The 20340-nt window shown below is 37.6% G+C and overlaps 1 protein-coding gene across 17 annotated transcripts in view; it reads right to left on the reverse strand.

Annotated features, from left to right (window-relative positions):
* The window catches only part of TPST1 (tyrosylprotein sulfotransferase 1), a 187860-nt gene that overhangs the window by 143687 nt on the left and 23833 nt on the right, over positions 1-20340 (reverse strand). For 7 of the 17 annotated variants that reach the window (XR_011424636.1, XR_011424634.1, XM_070231803.1 and 4 more), the window contains exons 2-3: positions 1893-1945; positions 636-1581 (exon numbers count right to left, since the gene is read on the reverse strand). Coding sequence is in view for 12 of the 17 variants with exons in the window: in XM_070231803.1 (XP_070087904.1) it covers positions 636-1480 (845 nt within the window). In the remaining 5 variants the exon portion in view is untranslated. The remainder of the gene's footprint in view (positions 1-635; positions 1582-1892; positions 1946-20340) is intronic. The other 10 variants (XR_011424635.1, XR_011424633.1, XM_023655535.2 and 7 more) reach the window with 2 other exon arrangements.

Below are 20340 nucleotides of genomic sequence, written 5' to 3' on the forward strand. Positions count from 1 at the left end.
TAGCACTACACGTAATACATGCCATGAAAAAAAGCACCAGCCCATTGAACAAGGCATGAATTCTAATTCCGACCTTGCCATCTAAATTAGAGTAAATCATTTTGATCTTTCTAATTGAGTCCTCTACCTGCAAAAGGAAGGGATTGGGCTAGATAATTTTAGCCTTTAATTTTCTCTATCATGAAAAATTCCTAAATACTTGGAATTCACTACACACTCACCGACATGGTAGATGCTTTTCCTTGTATTAACTTTAATCTACACAAAAGCCAATTATCCTTTAACAAAAATATCTAGAAAGCAGAAATCAGAAGTCACTAAAATTGAATGATGGACATTAAAGCCTGAGGTCCATGAAAAAGGCCCTTCACTGCTATAAATTGGGTTTGCCTCCATAAAATATATAAAAAGGACAAGAATCCATAAACAAACAAATGAATTAAATAAATGGAAGGGTCTGTAACGAACTGGGTAGAGAAGTTTTAAAAAACTCATCGATGAAGCTATATCTATTCCAGAAAAGATCTGTAGTTTATACACACACACACACACACACACACACACACACACACAAACACACATATCTTTATTAGCTGAATATAGGGTCAAAAAAAAAAAACATAACATTTACTCACTTTGACAGAGATACTCCCCCAGCTTTCCCAATCATCTCTTCATGGTGTAATACTGAGTGGTTCCACGGAATATGGAGGAACTTTAAGAGTGTTCTCATCCACCGTTCAGGATGTAAGACAAGTTGTTCATAGTGAACTAACATGCATTTTTTATAGCCAACCTCCATACACTGGTTATACATGGTCTCTATGGCACGATTCCACTTGGTCAAACAGTCTCTATAGCTGTTCAGGTCAAACCCAGCTATAGTAACTTTTCGAGAAATCATCGAATGTACTGATGCCCGACCATCTCGGACCATCAGGAGAAATTTGGCATTGGGGAATAACCTAGCAAGGTAAGTTAAGGATTTCAGGGCAAAAGGATCTTTATTACATAAATAAGGGGCTGGCTCCCCATGCTTAACAATGATTTCTAGTAAGAAAGCTTGCATGGCAGAATCCAGCACTTCATCGGTGACACCAGCCTCATCCAAGCGTATTTTCTCTTTACTTGACCGCGACCACATCTGCTTCAGGGCCAGGATTCGAGGAATGACCCTGGTTTCCTCTCCACAACGAATATCAGGGTGTGCATCCAGCATGGCTCTCATGAGTGTGGTTCCACTCCGAGGCACACCTCCAATAAATATTAAAGGCATATCTTTGTGATAGGCAAAGGTTTTGTTGGCTTTGATGTCCAAGCCAGTTCGCACAGTGGTCTTTGTGCTCTCCAATTTGAGGGGCTGGCTACGTTCCTCTATTCGATGATGGCATTCCATGGCATGTTGGCCCAAGTAAAACACAGTCACAGAACTAATCACCAGACATGCCAATAGTAAGTTCTGCTTCAGTTTTCCAACCATCTTGATGTGGTTATCTTGTTTTTAAACAGACAGTTTGCTCAGAATGATTTTCAGAAAATGTTCAGGCCATGGAGATTCCACTTCAGAAAGATGATCAACAACTAATAGGAAAAGGAAAAAGTTATTTTATCATCACATTAAGATTGTTTATAAATTAGTCATCAGCTACCACCATTATATTTTGGACAGAAAGAAGGTGAAGGAGTCTTAGATGCTTTGATATTCTTAGAACACAAGTAGACACAAATGCAAGAAAAATAAAACAACATTTCTAAACAGAAACAGCTTTTCTTATGTAACAATTCTGAAGCTATGTGCCTTGCACAGGATGAAAAAATAAAAATATTTTTATCAGTGAGTCAAGTAAATATTTAATATGCCCAAGTACGTTTGGAGTCTAACCCAAGCTCACCTCTGGCGTTCAGATTTGCTTCATCCCCAAGAAGTCATTATCTCCACATTCTACTGTAAAGAGAAATTACAGAAGAAATATACAACTCCCAAATCTTTCACACAGATTCAGTTTATTCATCCCATAATTTATTTATTTAGGTACTACAGGCCAGATACTTGGGCTTGGCTGAGGATAAACTTTGAAAGGGACAGCAGTGCAGTGATCAGTGCGCTAAAGAAACAAAGTCTCATGGACAGATAGATACACAAGCAATGAGAATAAAATGCAATCAGTGCCTTAGCAGAAATAAGCAAAGGGGACAATGGGAGTATAATAAAAAAGAGCACGTAAGTCTACCTGAGGAAGCTGTAACAGCCTTATAAAAAACAAGAGGGATGGGTACTCTAAGCAATAGGAACTTGTGTGCAAAAGCACAATGCCATCACAGAACACAGCATAATTAGGTGACAAGAAGTAGTTCAGGAGAGCTGGTGCATAGGGTGCAAAGAAAACTGTGTGTGTCTGATCTAGCCTTCAGAAGGACAGATAAGACTTGGACACACAGAGCATTCTAAGCTGAAGATATACTATGACCAAAGATGTGGATGGGTAAAAGCAGGGGCATGTATGGAAAATATACATGCTATGGAAAATATACCTACTATGGAACTGCTAGTTTAGCTGGAGTAAGGACACAAACTATGAAGCAGACAGCAATGAGACTACATCTACACTAAAAAAATTTACCCTGAATCCTCAGAGGGCAAGTGAGATGGTTAATTTTATGTGTCAAATTGGCTAGGCTATCGTGCCCAGTGTTTAGTCAAACACAAGTCTAGATGTTGCTGTAGAGGCATTTCTTAGATGTAATTAACAAACAAATCAACAGACTCTGGCAAAAGCAGAGTACCCTCCATAATACAGGTGGGCCGCATCGGACAAGTGAAGTCCTTCAGGGAAAAGACAGGATTCCTGAAGAAAAAGGAACTGTCCTCAAGACTGTGACACAGGAACCCTGCCTAAGTTTTAAGCCTGCTGCCCTGCAGAATTCGGCCTCAAGGCTAACATCAACTTTCATCTGACAGACAGCTCCACGGATTTTAGAAATGCCAGTGCCACAACTGCATGAGTCAATTCCTTAAAAACTCTCTCTCTCTCGAACTTCCCAAATCTAGGGATCAACAGAGAAATGTGTGTAGAGGAGGGTTTTAGATCTCCTAGATTTGTCAATGTAAAAAGACCCACCGCAAGGCACATAATAGTAAAGTTGGCAAATAGGAGGATAAGGAAAGAATACTCAGGGAAGTAAGAAAAAAAGAGAATAACCTATAAAGGAGCCCCTATCAGACTGTCAGCGGATTTCTCTACAGAAACCCTACAAGCTAGGAGAGAATGGAGTGATATATTCAAAGCTTTAAAGGATAAAAACCTTCAGCCAAGAATACTCTATCCAGCAAGAATTTCCTTCAGATATGAGGGAGAAATTAAATCTTTTCCAGAAAAACAAAAGTTAAGGGAATTTGTAACTAAAAGCCCTCCATTACAAGAAATCCTCAAGAAGGCTCTCATACTTGAAAAAAGAAAAAAGGGAGAAAGGGGACACAATCCACAGACTAGGGAGACCGATGGATAGAACCAGAACAGGATAGCAAATATTCAACTATAGCATTAGGGTAAAAATAAGGAAACTACCAAAACAAGGATGATCTTAGCACTCTAACTACAAATTAATAAGACGAGTTGGAATAAAAAATGAAAATAATTATTTAGGAGGGAAAGAGCAAAGGGTCTAAATCAGTATTCGTCGAGTAAGTAAGAGACCACCAGAGAACAGACTATATTATACATGAGATTCTAAATACAAACTTCAAGGTAGACACTAAAATAAAGTATAGAACAGAGTCACAAATCATAGATAAGGAAAAATCTAAGGAACCCAGCATAAGAAATTGCAGTATTAAATGGGTAGTCTAAAGCACACAGGAAAAGAAACACAGGAAAACAAGATAATGAGCGACAGATTGACAGCATTAAGTCCACATGCATCAATAATCACTCTCAATGTGAACGGATTGAACTCTCCAATAAAAAGACACAGAGTAGCAAAATGGATTAAAGAACAAGATCCAACAATTTGCTGCCTCCAGGAAAGACACCTCAGCCCCAAGGACAAACACAGACTCAGGGTGAAGGGGTGGAGGACAATACTTCAAGCAAATAGCAAGGAAAAAAGGCAGGTATTGCAATTTTCATATCAGACCAAGTGGATTTCAAAATAAGTCAGGTAAAGAGAGACACAGAGGGACAATATATAATGATCAAAGGGACACTGCATTAAGAAGAAATAATGCTTATAAATATCTATGCACCCAACACAGGAGCACCAAGATTCATAAAGCAACTATTAACAGACCTAAAGGAAGATGTTAAAAACAACACAATAATAGTAGGGGACCTCAACACCCCACTCACATCAATGGACAGATCATCCAGACAGAAAATCAACAAGGAAATAGTGGAGCTGAATGAAAAACTAAAACAATTGGACTTAATAGACATATATAGATCACTTCACCCTGAAAGAGCTGAATACACATTCTTCTCAAGTGCACATGGAACATTCTCAAGGATAGACCATATGTTGGGAAACAAGGTAAGCCTCGACAAATTTAAAAAAATTGAAATAATAACAAGCATATTCTCAGATCATAGTGCTATAAGGCTAGAAATTAATTACAAGAAAAAAGCTGAGAAAGGCACAAAGATGTGCAGACTAAACAACACACTACTGAACAAGCAATGGATCACTGAAGAAATTAAAGAAGAAATCAAAAAATACCTGGAAACAAATGAAAATGATAGCATGCCATACCAACTCATATGGGATACAGCAAAAGCTGTATTAAGAGGAAAATTCATCGCAATACAGGCACATCTTAACAAACAAGAAAAATCCCAAATAAGCAACCTTAAAGCACACCTAACTGAACTAGAGAAAAAAGAACAAATGAAGCCCAAAGTCAGCAGAAGGAGAGAAATAATAAAAATCAGAGCAGAAATAAATACTAATGAAACGAAAAAGGCAGTAGAAAGGATCAATGAGACAAAGAGCTGGTTTTTTGAGAAGATAAATAAAATTGACAAACCCCTAGCCAGACTTACAAAGAAAAAAAGGGAGAAAGCTCAAATAAACAAAATCAGAAATGAGCGAGGAGAAATAACAACAGACTCTGCAGAAATACAACAGATTATAAGAGAATACTACAAAAAACTATATGCCAACAGAATGGATAACCTAGAGGAAATGGATAAATTCTTGGACTCCTACAATCTCCCAAAGCTCACTCAAGAAGAGGCAGACAATTTGAACAGACCAATCACAAGGAAAGAGATTGAAATAGCAATCAAAAACATCCCAAAGAATAAAACCCCAGGACCAGATGGCTTTCCTGGGAAATTCTACCAAACTTTCAGAGAGGATTTAATACCTATCCTTTTCAAGCTATTCCAAAAAATTAGGGGAGATGGAACACTTCCTAACACATTCTATGAGGCCAACATCACGCTGATACCAAAACCTGATAAGGACACCACAAAAAAAGAGAACTACAGGCCAATATCACTGATGAACATAGATGCAAAAATTCTAAACAAAATTTTGGCAACCAGAATTCAGCAATTCATCAAAAGAATCATACATCAGGATCAGGTGGGATTCATACCAGGGACACAGGGATGGTTCAACATCCGCAAATCAATCAACGTGATACACCACATCAACAAACTGAGGAATAAAAACCACATGATCATCTCAATAGATGCAGAGAAGGCATTTGACAAGCTCCAACAGCCATTTATGATAAAAACTCTGAACAAAATGGGCATAGAAGGAAACTACCTCAACATAATAAAGGCCATATACGACAAACCCATAGCCAAAATCATACTCAATGGGCAAAAACTGAACCCCATCCCCCTGAAAACAGGAACGAGACAAGGATACCCTCTATCACCACTCTTATTTAACATAGTACTGAAGGTCCTGGCCAGAGCAATCAGGCAAGAAAAAGGAATAAAAGGAATCCAAATAGGGAGGGAAGAAGTGAAACTCTCGCTGTTTGCAGACAACATGATCTTATATATAGAAAATCCCAAAGAATCCATTGGAAAACTGTTAGAAGTAATCAACAACTACAGCAAAGTTGCAGGGTATAAAATCAATTTGCATAAATCAGTAGCATTTCTATACTCCGGTAATGAACCAACAGAAAAAGAACTCAAGAATACAATACCATTCACAATCGCAACAAAAAGAATAAAATACCTTGGGGTAAATTTAACTAAGGAAGTGAAGGACCTATATAATGAAAATTACAAGGCCTTTCTGAGAGAATTGGATGACGACATAAGGAGCTGGAAAGACATTCCATGTACATGGATTGGAAGAATAAACATAGTTAAAATGTCCGTTCTACCTAAAGCAATCTACAGATTCAACGCCATCCCAATCAGAATCCCAATGACATTCTTTACAGAATTAGAACAAAGAATCCTAAAATTCATATGGGGCAACAAAAGACCCCGAATTGCTAAAGCAATCCTGAGAAAAAAGAACAAAACGGGAGGCATCACAATCCCTGACTTCAAAACATACTACAAAGCTACAGTAATCCAAACAGCATGGTACTGGTACAAAAACAGGTGCACAGATCAATGGAACAGAATTGAAAGCCCAGAAATAGAACCACACATCTATGGACAGCTTATCTTTGACAAAAGAGCTGAGGGCATACAATGGAGAAAAGAAAGTCTTTTCAACAAATGGTGCTGGGAAAACTGGAAAGCCACATGTAAAAGAATGAAAATTGACCATTCTTTTTCACCATTCACCAAAATAAACTCAAAATGGATTAAAGACCTAAAGGTGAGACCTGAAACCATAAGGCTTCTGGAAGAAAACGTAGGCAGTACACTCTTTGACATCAGTATTAAAAGGATCTTTTCAGACACCATGCCTTCTCAGAGAAGGGAAACAATAGAAAGAATAAACAAATGGGACTTCATCAGATTAAAGAGCTTCTTCAAGGCAAATGAAAACAGGATTGAAACAAAAAAACAACCCACTAACTGGGAAAAAATATTTGCAAGTCATATATCTGACAAAGGCTTAATATCCTTAACATATAAAGAACTCTCGCAACTCAACCACAAAACATCAAACAACCCAATCAAAACATGGGCTGGAGACATGAACAGACATTTCTCCAAAGAAGATATATGGATGGCCAATATGAAACATGAAAAGATGCTCATCATCGCTGATCATCAGGGAAATGCAAATCAAAACTACACTAAGATATCACCTTACACCCGTTAGAATGACAAAAATATCTAAAACTAATAGCAACAAATGTTGGAGAGGTTGCGGAGAAAAAGGAACCCTCATACACTGCTGGTGGGAATGCAAACTGGTGCAGCCACTATGGAAAACAGTATGGAGATTCCTCAAAAAACTAAAAATAGAACTACCATACAATCCAGCCATCCCACTACTGGGTATTTATCCAAAGAGCCTGAAGTCAGCAATCCCAAAAGTCCTGTGCACCCCAATGTTTATTGCAGCACTGTTTACAATAGCCAAGACGTGGAAGCAACCTAAGTGCCCATCAACAGACGAATGGATAAAGAAGATGTGGTACATATATACAATGGAATACTACTCAGCTGCAAAACAGAACAAAATCATTCCATTTGCAATAACATGGATGGACCTTGAGAGAATTATGTTAAGTGAAATAAGCCAGCGAGAGAAAGATAATCTGTGTATGACTCCACTCATATGAGGAATTTAAAACTATGGACCAAGAACAGTTTAGTGGATACCAGGGGAAAGGTGGGGTGGGGGGTGGGCACAAAGGGTGAAGTGGTGCACCTACAACATGACTGACAAACATTAATGTACAATTGAAATTTCACAAGATTGTAACCTATCAATAACTCAATAAAAAAAAAAAAACTCTCTCTCTCTCATATATATATATCTCCTGACTAACAGTTAGTATACCTGGGGAAATGACTAACTACAACAGAAAAAGAACACATTCTTAAAGGCAGGACCTCTAGCTACAGACAAGTGAGAAGGTAGGCAATTCTTCTCCCCCAATAACAATTATAAAGCAGGACGAAATTGACAAAACAATCCTTTCAGTCCTCTGAAAATCAACCAAAGGTATACAACAACTCAAGAAGCATTTATGTTTGAAAAACTACTAAATTTTGAGTAAGAACAGTGGGCATCTGTGGCATTCTTGCCTAGGCTACTCCCACCCCACAATCCATCCAGTCAGTAGGTACAGAGGTTCTGCAGGGCAAGGCAAACTATGAGGACTGGTGGCTTTGCTGTCAGGATCAGAGATTGCTCAATCTGGAGTGGTGAATAACACACATGCCAAGCTGTGCTGTCAGTGTAAGTGATGTTCCAGCTGGCAGGTGAGCAAGAAGGGTGAACAGCTCTAGTAGGCTGAGGCTGCAGTCACGGTTGCAAGCTCGTGGCCAACCCTGAGGCTGCACGTAGGCAAAGAGGATACCTGAAAGGACTGAGTGGAAAGTACACGCCAGGGCAGATTTGAAAACAGCCTGAACTTTGAACATGCTCCTCTACTCACACACAGTTCCACTGGCAGAGGACAAGTCTTACTGGCTCAAGATGTTTGAACACAACCACTGTTCACTAAGCCACACAGATGGGGGGATCCCCTAGAAAGCCATGCTTAAGAATGAAAATAATTGTGTCTGTGTGTGGATGTGTGTATATCTGAGCAGCTACATTTCATTCATTCATCCATTTATATGAAATGTCCACACAAGGCAAATTTATAGAGGCAGAAGGCAGGCAGTGGAAGCAGGAATTTAATGGCAAACAGGCATGAGGGGACTTTGTGCAGTGACAGAAATGTTCTAAAAGTGGACTGAGCAATACTTACATAACTCAATAAAATCTACTAAAAAATTATTGAATTGCACTCTTCCAATGGGTAAGTTTTATGGTATATAAGTTACACCTCAATATAGCTGTTCAGTTTAAAATAAAAAAAAAAAAAAGAATACATTCCTAGAAAAAAATTTTGACAGTCTCAGGAGGATATACCAATAAAGATCTGGTTTTTGTTTATCCATTCCTTTAGTCATATATTTCCACACATATTATTGTGCCAGGCACTGTACTTTATGATAAAGCTGCAAAAAAGAACCACAGTGAGAATAGGCTGATATTGAAAGATTCACCTAACAAGAAAGACTGCAAAAAAAGAAAGCATTAATTAAGATAACTGGTAGCAATATAGCATTTAAGTAGGTATGCAGAGGACTGTATCCATGACATACAGGACATACTTATTACACCAGTATTCAATTTAAAGGGGGTAGGTAGGAAGAAAAGAAAACAATGGAAAGAAAAAGAGGGTAATATGGAAAACAAACAATAATATTTTGATTGAAGAAACTAAAACTATATTACAAGCACAAAAGAAGAAAATGTTCCTAAACTGAAAAAGAAAAGACATTAGTCAGTTGTAACATCAGCATCACGGCAGAGTGAGCTCTCCCCTTCAACATTCCCCTCTCAAGTACAACCAAAAGGACATTCATACACCAATATAGGACATTCAGACAACACAAAAAACATGTGAGAGATACACACAGCCATACATCTGAAGATGGTGGGGCTGGATCCTCCAGAGTAAGTGGAAGCTTGTAAGGGGGACTTTCTTCTCAATGGTAGCCAACGACCTTGGGACAGTGCACAGCTCTGAGAGGAAAGCAGGGAGGGTGGCCCTCCATGCAAACACCACTGCTCTCCAAGTTCCCTCACAGCCCAAGGGGAAGCCCCATACATAGAGAAGACTGAACTGTTTTAGGGGTGTCTCCATCAAGCTAGCACCCCAGGAGAGCAGTTGGTGAGGGCCCAGAGAGAACGTTGGGATCACGCAGAAGAGAGAAAGTGCCCCAGTCGCCATCCAGCACTCCAGCCTTGCCATCACGCAAAGCACTGTGAAGAGAGAGAGGCAGCAGCTGGGGGAAGTTTACAGATCTCCATGATTGCACAGACCACCAGGCAGAAAGAGAGGCAGCATCTGGGAAAGGTGCGCAGGTTAAGAAAGTGCCTCTTCCCCCACCTGGCACTCCAGCCCTACAATCGCCCAAAGCTCTACCCAGAGAGAAAAGCAGAGGCTGGGGGAAATACAGGTGAAAGAAAGCACCCCTCCCCGGCACTCCAGATCTGCCATCAATCAGAGTGTCCACACAGAGAGAAAAGGAGTCAGTGGCTCAATGACAAAGAAAAACTACTAAGGGCAGCAAGGCAGAAGAAAATAACTTACAAAGGAACCCATATCAGGCTTTCAGTGGATTTCTCAGCAGAAACCTTACAGGCTAGGAGAGAGCAGAATGACATATTCGAAATTCTGAAAGACAAAGACTTTGAGCCAAGAATACTCTATCCAGCATAAATATCCTTCACATATGATGGACAAATAAAAACGTTGCCAGACAACCAAAAGCTAAGGGAGTTCATTGTCAAAAGACCCCTCCTTCAAGAAATCCTCAAGAACGCCCTCATACCTGAAAAAAAATCAGAAAATGGCAACTCTCTATCAGATCAGGTTAGCAAACGCTTAACTTTAACATTAAGGATAAAGAGAAATAAAACACCAAAATAAAAATAATCTCATTATTTTAACCACAAACTCACAACACAAGATGGAATAAGATAAGACAAAAATAACTTAGAAGGGGAAGAGGAAAGGGACGGAATCGGTATAGTCTAAGGAAATCAGTATATCAGAAAGTTGACTGTCTTATCTATGATATTTTTTATACAAACCTAATGGTAATCACTAAACAAACAATTAGAATAGAGACATATATGATTAACAAGGAGAAAATGAAGAAAATTATCACAGGAGACAACCTAATCAAATTGGTGGCCCAAATACACAGGACGAGAAACAAAGGAAATGCAGAAGAACCAGAAAGCGAGTGATAAAATGGCAGTATTAAGCCCTCATATATCAATAATCAATCTAAATGTAAATGGACTGAATTCTCTAATCAAAAGACAGAGTGGCAGAATGGATTAAAGAACAAGACCCAATAATATGCTGCATCCAGGAAATCTCAGCTCCAAAGACAAAGGCTTAGAGTGAAGGGATGGAAGATGGTACTTTAAGCTAAGAGCAAACAAAAGAAAGTAGTGTTGCCACACTTATATCAAAGCAGACTTCAAGACAAAACAGGTAAAGAGGGACAAAGAGAGGAAGTACATAATGATAAAAAGGATACTCCACCAAGAAGACATAACACTTATAAACATATATGCACCCAACACAGGAGCACCCAAGTACATAAAGCAACTATTAACAAACCTAAAAAGAGGTATCAGTGACAACACAATAATAGTATGGGACCTCAAGATGTCACTTAAATCAATGGATAGATCATCCAGACAGAAAGTCAACAAGGAAATAGTGGAATTAAATGTAAAATGGGACCAGATGGGCTTAATAGATATATATAGAACACTCCATCCAAAAACAGCAGAATATACATTCTTCTCAAGTGCACATGGAACATTCTTAAGGATATACCATACAGTGGGAAACAAGGCAAACCTCAATAAATTTAAGAAGATTGCAATACCTAGTATCTTTTCTGACACTGCCACTATGAAACTAGAAATCAAGCACAAGAAAAAAGCTGGAAAAGGAACAAAAATGTGGAGACTAAACAACATGCTACTGAACAACCAATGGATCACTGAAGAAATTCAAGGAGAAATAAAAAAATATCTGGAGACAAATGAGAATGAAAACATACCATAGCAGCAAAAACAGTCCTAAGAGGGAAATTTATAGGAGTACAGGCCCATGTTAACAAACAAGAAAAAGTTCAAATAAGCAATCTTAAACTACACCTAACAGAATTAGAAAAAGAAGAACAAACAAAGACCAAAGTCAGGTGAAGGAGGGAAATAATAAAAATTAGAGCAGAAATAAATGAAATTAAAACAAAAAAAGACAGTAGAAAGGATCAATGAGACAAAGAGCTGGTCTTTGAGGAGATAAACAAAATTGACAAACCCTTAGCCAGACTCACTAAGAAAAAAAGAGAGACGGTTCAAATAAATAAAATTAGAAATGAAAGAGAAGAAATTACAACAGATATCACAGAAATACAAAAGACTGTAAGAGAATATTATGAAAAACTATATGCCAACAAACTGGACAATCTGGAAGAAATGAATAAATTCTTAGACTCTTACAACCTCCCAAAACTGAATCAATAAGAAACAGAGAACATGAATAGACCAAATACAAGTAAAGAGATTGAAACAGTAATCAAAAACCTCCCCAAAAATAAAAGTCCAGGACCAGATGGCTTCTCTGGAGAATTCTACCAAACATTCAAAGATTTACTACCTATCCTTCTCAAACTATTCCAAAATATTGAGGAAGACAGAAAATTCCTTAATCTTCTACAAAGGAGCCAAGAACATACAATGGAGAAAGGCAAGCCTCTTCAATAAATGGTGCTGGGAAAACTGGAGCGCCACATCCAAAAGAATGAAGTAGACCATTATCTTTCTCCATAAAAACAGACTCAAAATGGACCAAAGACTTGAAGGTAAGACCTGAAACCATAAAACTTCTGGAAGAAAATAAAGGCAGTGCACTTTTTGACATCAGCCTTAAGAGGATCTTATCCAGGACCATGTCTACTGGGACAAGGGAAACAAAAGAAAAAATAAAGAAGTAGGACTTCATCAGGCTAAAGAGCTTCTGCAAGGCAAAGGAAACCAGGATCAAAACAAAAAAACAACCCACCAACTGGGAGAAAGTATTTGCAAATCATATATCCGACAAGAGGTTAATCTCCATAATATATAAAGAACTCACACAACTGAACTATAAAAAAGCAAACAACTCAGTCAAAAAATGGGCAGAGGATATGAACAGACATTTTACCAAAGAAGATATACAGATGGCAAATAGGCACATGAAAAGATGCTCAATATCACTAATCATCAGGGAAATGCAAATCAAAACTACACTTAGATATCACCTTACACCAGTTAGAATGGCTATAATCACCAAGACAAAAAATAAATGTTGGAGAGGCTGGGGAGAAAAGGGGACCCTCACACATTGCTGGTGGGAATGCAAACTGGCACAGTCACTATGGAAAACAGTATGGAAATTTCTCAAAAAACTAAAAATAGAAATACCATATGACCCAGCTATCACACTACTGGATATTTATCCAAAGAACTTGAAATCAACAATTCAAAGAGATTTATGCACCTCTATATTCACTGCAGCATTATTCACAATAGCCAAGACGTAGAAGCAATCCAAGTGCCCGCTGATTGATGACCGGATAAACAAGATGTGGTACACATATACAATGGAACACTACTCAGCCATAAAAAAAGACAAAATCGTACCATTCAGAACCACATGGATGGATCTTGAGAGTATTATGTTAAGTGAAATATGCCAGACAGAAAGACAAACACCATATGATTTCACTTATTTGTGGAACACAAACACACTTACAGACAAAAAGGACAGTTTAGTGGTTACCAGGGGGAAAGGGCTTGGGGGTGGGCACAAGAGGGGAAGGGGCACATTTATATGGTGTCTGTCAAATAATAATGTACAAGTGAAATTTCACAAGGTTATAAACTATTATGACCACAATAAAAAAAAATTAGTCTGTCTATATGTGATGGCATATGTTTCCGGCAAATCAAATGAAAATAAACCCAATCTGGACATATCGTGGCAATTTCAAATACAGCAATTTCAAATTTCAAATATCCTTCAATTTCAAATGTGAAGGAAACAGTTCTGCAGGCTTCCAAACCAAAAAAGAAAATAAGGACCAAAAGACCAAATAACAAGCTAGCACTGGATATCTCTACAATATTAAATGCTTATCCTCTTGTTTCCTTATGGATGTCTTTCTTATTTTTTTTAACCTTAATTGTTCACAATGGTGACATGTTTTGTTGCTTCCACCCCTCTTAATAATTTCCACATTTCCTTTGAGAAGTTGATTATTTTATTTATTTATTTTTTGAGGAGAAAGATTTGCCCTAAGCTAACATCTGTTGCCAATTGTCTTCTTTTTTTTTTCCTCCCAAAACCCCAGTACATGGTTGTATATCCTAGTTGCAAGTCCTTCTATTTCTTCTATGTGAGCTGCTACCACAGCATGGCAACGGACAGATGGATGGTGTGGTTCCATGACTGGGAAATGAACCCAGGCCATCAAAGGCTTAACAGCGCCAAACTTTAACCACTAGGCCATCAGGGCTGGCTCTGTAGATACATTTACTTTTCAAATTTGCTACAATGAACAAATGTGTTGCTTTCCTAAGAGGGAAAAGGAAAAACAACATTTTAAAAATAGGAATAGCCTGTCTTAAAAAATGACATTTAGATAAAGATCTGAAAAATGAGTAGGAATTAAGTGAAGAGTGAAGACAAGAGTATTCTAAGCAAAAGCAAATGGATATGCAAAAGCCCTGTGATGGGAAGGCATTTTAAAGCTTTTAAGGAGCAGGGCAAGGCAGTGAGCAAGAAGGAAAGTGGGTGAGAAGATGAAACTGGAAAGATGGGTGGGGGTCTGATCATAAATCTTGTGAATCAGGCTAAGGATATGAAATTTTATGATAGATGTAATCAGATGTGACTGATTTAAACATTTTAGTAGGGTGTAAATAAATAGGTTTATACAAGCTCACCCTGGCCAAAACCATCCTGAAAAAGAAGAATGTCGGAGGACTCACAATTCCCAATTTCAAAACTTACTACAAAGCTACAGTAATGAAAACAATGTAGTACTGGCATTAAAAAAAAGGCATACAGATGAATGGAACAGAATTGCAAGTCCACAAATAAACTCTTACATTTATGGTCAGTTGATTTTTGACAAGGGTGCTAAGACAACTGAGTGAGGAAAGAGCAGCCTTTTCAACAAATGGTGCTGGGACCACTGGATAGCCACATGCAAAGGAATGAAGATGAATACCAAGTTACAAAAATTAACTCAAAATGATCTAGAGACCTAAATGTAAGAGCAAAAACTATAAAACTCTTAGAAGGAAACAGAAGTGTAAATCTTTGTGGCTTTGTGTTAGGCCACAATTTCTGAGATACAGCACCAAAAGCACAAGAGACAAAGAAAAAACAGATAAAGTGGACTTCATCAAAATTAAAACATTTGTGCTTCAAAGGATATCATCCTGAAAGTGAAAGACAAACCAAAAAATTGGAGAAAATATTTGCAAATTATATATCTGATAAGGGACTTTATCTAGAATATATAAAGAACTGTTACAATTCAACAATAAAGACAACGACCCAATTAAAAAAGGACTAAGGATTTGAATAGACATTTTTCCAAAGAAGATATCCACATGAAAATAAGCTCAACATCATTAGTCTTTAGGAAAATGCAAATCAAAACAACGAGATATCCTTTCACATCCACTAGATGGCTACAATAAAAAATACAGACAATAAAAAGTGTTGGAAGATGTGGAGAAACTGGAACCCTCATGTACTGCTGGTGAGTGGGACAGTAAAATGGTGCAGCCACTTTAGAAAACAGTTTGGCATTTCATCAAAAAGTTAACATACGATCCAGCACTTCCACCCAAGAGTTACCATATGATCTAGCAATTCTTCCCAAGAGAATTGAAAACATGTCCACACAAAGACTTGTACACAAATGTTCACAGCATCATTATTCATTGCGAAAAAGTAGCAACCCAAATGTCCGACAACTGATAAATCGATAAACAAGATATAGTATATCCATACAATAGAGTATTAGCGATAAAAAGGAATGAAGTACTGATACATGCTACAATATAGATGAATCTTGAAAAGAGTATGCTAAACAACTGAACCAACTCATAAAAGATCACATATTGTATTATTCCATTTATATAACTGTCCAGAATAGGCAAATCTAGAGAGACAGAAAAATTAGTAGTTGCCTGGGGCTGAGGGCAGAGGGAAGATGGAAGTACCTACTATGTGTTTTCTTTTTGGGATGATGAAAATGTTCTAAACTGAGACTGTAGGGAATTTTATGGTATCTGGATCACAGCTCAATAATACCGTTTTTTAAAAAACCACTACACACATTAGAATGGCTACAGTGAAAAATACTGACAATAATAAGTGCTGACAAGGCTGAGGAGCAACTGGGCTCTCACACACTGCTGGCAATGCACAATGATACACCCACTCTGAAAAAGAGTTTGGTAGAATCTAATAAATGCAAACATATACTTATGATACAACCCAACAATTGCACTCCTGAGCACTTATCCTAGATAAATGAAACCTGTGTTCACTCAAAACCTGCACATGAATAGCAGCTCCACTGATTATCACCAAAAACTGAAAACAAACCAAGTCCTTCAATGGGTAAATTTGGGTAAACTGTGGTACATCCATTGCTGGAATAAAAAGGAACAAACTCTTGATACATGCAACCTGAATGAATCTCAAAGGCATCATGCTGAGTGAAAGAAGCCAGTCACAAAATGATTCTATTCATAAAATATTCCCCAAAAGAGAAAACTACAGATTGATGGAAACCAGAGGATTGTAACTATAAAGGGATATAACACAATGGAGTTTTCTGGGATGATGCAACAGTACTTGTATACTGATTGTGGCAGCTGTTACATTAATCAATATATGTATTAAAATTCACAGAACTGTACACCCAAAAAAAGTCAGTTTTACTGCATAATAATTTTTAAAACAACTTTTTTTTTTTAAATCAAGAGAAATCTGAGAGGAAACAAGGCAGGAGGGGAAGACAGATGATAGGAGAAGACCAAAACAGGTCAGTTTGTGATTCTAAATCTTCCAATTAACATTTCTGATCAAACATTATTTAGTGGTGATAGATTCAGGGGTGATAGGAACACATTAAAGAAATAATGGGTTTTGCTGAGAAGAGTAAAGAAATGATCCTAGAAAAATGATCTCCTATTTTCCATTTTATGGACATTTAAATGAAAAACAAAAATCATTTAAATCTGAACAAAGCAAACAAAATTCAGTGAAGCAAAGAGAAGTGCTTTTAAGAATGCAATTAACTCTAATAATGGTTGACTTCATTTTAGATAGTTATACAGCAATGATTCCTCTGGTACATTCCATTGGTTTGGGGGAGTTGCATAATGCATGAGAGAAGAGAGTAATCACTAAGAATTCACCTTCGAATGATAAAGCTTTTTGATAAAATTTAATACTATATGCATTTTAAATTACGCTTAACTTACCAACATAATACATGTCAGAATTCAATAGGTGACACTGACTCAACTTCTTTCAAAAATTACCTGAGCAACAATTTAGACTTCAATTGTACAAAAATGAGATAACTACCTCTCCGAAATCTTCCCCAAGCACATATCAGATACAGAATATTCACCAACAGAGAGTTAACATGACAGAGCTCTAAGTTACCAAACCAGCAGCCAATAACAACTTCCCACTAAAATACCCCAAATTGCCAGTAAAATACCTAAAAAGACAAAACTGGGAACATATTATTAATGTATTTCTTTGTCCAGAAACACACGTGTAAATTATTTTAATGACTGCATAATACTTTACTGAAAGGATCTACCAATGTCTATCTGGCCAATTCCCTATGACTATTTACTTGTTTTTATATTTTCATAACTACAAACAACACTGTTATAAATATTCTTGTATATACAAACAACTGTGCACACGTTATTTTTTTAAACTAAATTTTTGAAGAGGAATTGCTAGGTCAAAGGGTATGGGATGCACTTGATTTTAAAGCATTTAATACATATATGATTCATCTCTTTCTCATACCCTACTTCCAAATCTGACAAATAATTTCACTGGCTCTAAATCAAAATATAATCAGAATATGACCACTTCTCAACACTTCCACTAGCACCGCCAGCATCACTCACCAGGATTACTGAAAGGTTTCCTGACTTCTACTCCTGCCTCCTAGAGTCTATTCTCAACTCAACAGCCAGAGGAATCTTTTTAAAATGTAAGCTACAACATGCCATGCCTCTGCTCAAAGCTTGGTATTGTTTTTCAAAACGGTCTTGAAAAGACTTATTTTAAGACATCCACCCCTAAATCAATGTTAAATTTCTCTGTCTCTTTTTCTATTGATTCTGTCAAGAAATTTCTATAGGCACCAAAAGTAGCTCTGACTGAGGTCAGGCTAATATATCGTCATTGCAAAACAGTGGTGTGTTGTTCAAAGTAAAGTAATTGAGAAGTCACCTCTTAACATTAGACGTTTCATAAAGACTCAAATGAAGGCAACTCCTCTTTATTAAGGGATAATTTAGGGGAAAAGAAAATCTTGCCATACATCCAAGCATACTTGATAGTTGTGTTAAATAACACAATTTTGGGTGATTTTCTTCAAGTCTTCATTTCTGCTGTATTTTAAACAGTGCCTCCCCTAACACACTTGCAGGGGGAAAGTATGTTCTATATCGCCTTCAAGATGTTTGAAAGCATAAAACAGTGGTCGAAGGCCTTGCAATGGACACTAAAAAGGAAGAGACGGGGATTTTGGATTCCCCAGAAACATTCTTATTACTTTTCACTAAGCTTATTCAGCCTAATTTTCTCTCTTTGAATGTATCTTAATTTGGAGAATCACAGAATCACAGAGCATCAGTGCTAAAAGGGGCCTTTAGAACACTTGGTCCATGCTCTCATTTTATAAATATACAAACTGAAGCCCAAGAAGCACATTCTCCTACCACCTCTCTAAATCTTACTTATTCTTCCAAGATTACTTTTTATTTTATTGTGTATATGTTACCTACTCCAAAAGATTTTAGGCTTCTGAAGCTCAGAGACCATGTCTATGTCTCGTCCTCTACCACAACATGCTTAACAGAGCATCAGGTCACAGTGTACACTGAGCCTGCAAGAACTACCCATAAACTAACCAAACCGGGAAGTACATTTCTCTAGAAGAGACATGCCGTGGAGCCTGAGGTCTCTACTCACGCCCTGATACTGATTCTTCCCAAATTCTTGAAAAAAGTAGCCCCATAATTTAAGAAGAAAGTACAGTAAAAGCTGGTCTGACCATTAACCTTACATATTCAACCATGTGAACAGGTGTGCACACACATACACACACAGACCTCTTTCCATTACCTTAAACTCCATTTCACTGTATTTTCAGACAAGCGCTATCAATATTTTCTCAACTGGGACATTTACAGAGCTGAGGCTGAGCTAGAAGAAAACACTATAAAGCTCAGTCTCGTTTTTATCTCCAGGGGAAAGAAAAAGCATTGAAACACTGCAACAAACATATCTGAGAAATCACTATTAATAGGACTGCTCTTTCTCAGCAAGCCAAATGAAAGACTCCCAGAAATAATGCTCTAGAGAGGAAGAGAGTACTGGCATTACACTTCCATACTTAGACCTTCATAAATTTTATAAAGGTTTCTAATCAAACACAGTGTCAGTCAACAAAAGTAGGGGTATAGAGGTCGGTAGTCAGCAAGACCATGCCCAACTCTCAGTGCACAAACAACAGACACAGGCACATGCACTCATGAGCACATTCATCACATCCTACTTTATAATCAGGAATGTGCTAGCTCCAAAGAGATGCTGGGTAAATGTCCCAGTGAAAGATAAATTACAGGACTATAACGATCCCCTAAATGTTTTCTTTCCTTTGTTAATCATTAGCTCCTTGCTTCCCATGCCGATTCATGATGCCAACCAATAGCAAATAGCAACAGCCAATGCCACTTTTCCTGCTATCCAAAGTCCAGTCTATAGCTGGTTTCTCTACTCACTTCTAGCTTTTCAGCAAAAGGAAAAATAACAGTATCATGTGCTTGAACTTGCTAATTAGTAAGTATCCAGGGGTTAATTTTAATGACAGCTTTGCCATTCAGCAGAAACTTCAAAACTTCAAATAAAACCATTGTTGCAAGATCAATCCTTATGTCAGCTCATGGTCAGAGCACCAAGATGAGAACAGCTTTTTCTAGCTGCACATTGGGGGCTGGCACTAGAACCACTAACAACAAATGGCAAACGACAAGAAGAATACGGTATACACAGCTGACATCTTTGGGAGTTTGCTGGAACCTATCTTCTTTTTTTTACTTTCTTTTTCTATTGTGGTAACACAGGTTTATAACATTACATAAAGTTCAGGTGCACATCATTATATTTCAGCTTCTCTATAGACTACATCATGTTCACCACCAAAAGTCTAGTTGCAATTGCCATCTATCACTGTATACATAAGCCCCTTGTGGGGACCTGGAATTGGCCACCCCAAGATATGTCTCTTTGGCATCAGGATTATTTGAGGTTGATTGCTTTTG

This window comes from Equus caballus, chromosome 13 (assembly GCF_041296265.1).
Source record: "Equus caballus isolate H_3958 breed thoroughbred chromosome 13, TB-T2T, whole genome shotgun sequence".
Classification (NCBI taxonomy): Eukaryota; Metazoa; Chordata; class Mammalia; order Perissodactyla; family Equidae; genus Equus; species Equus caballus.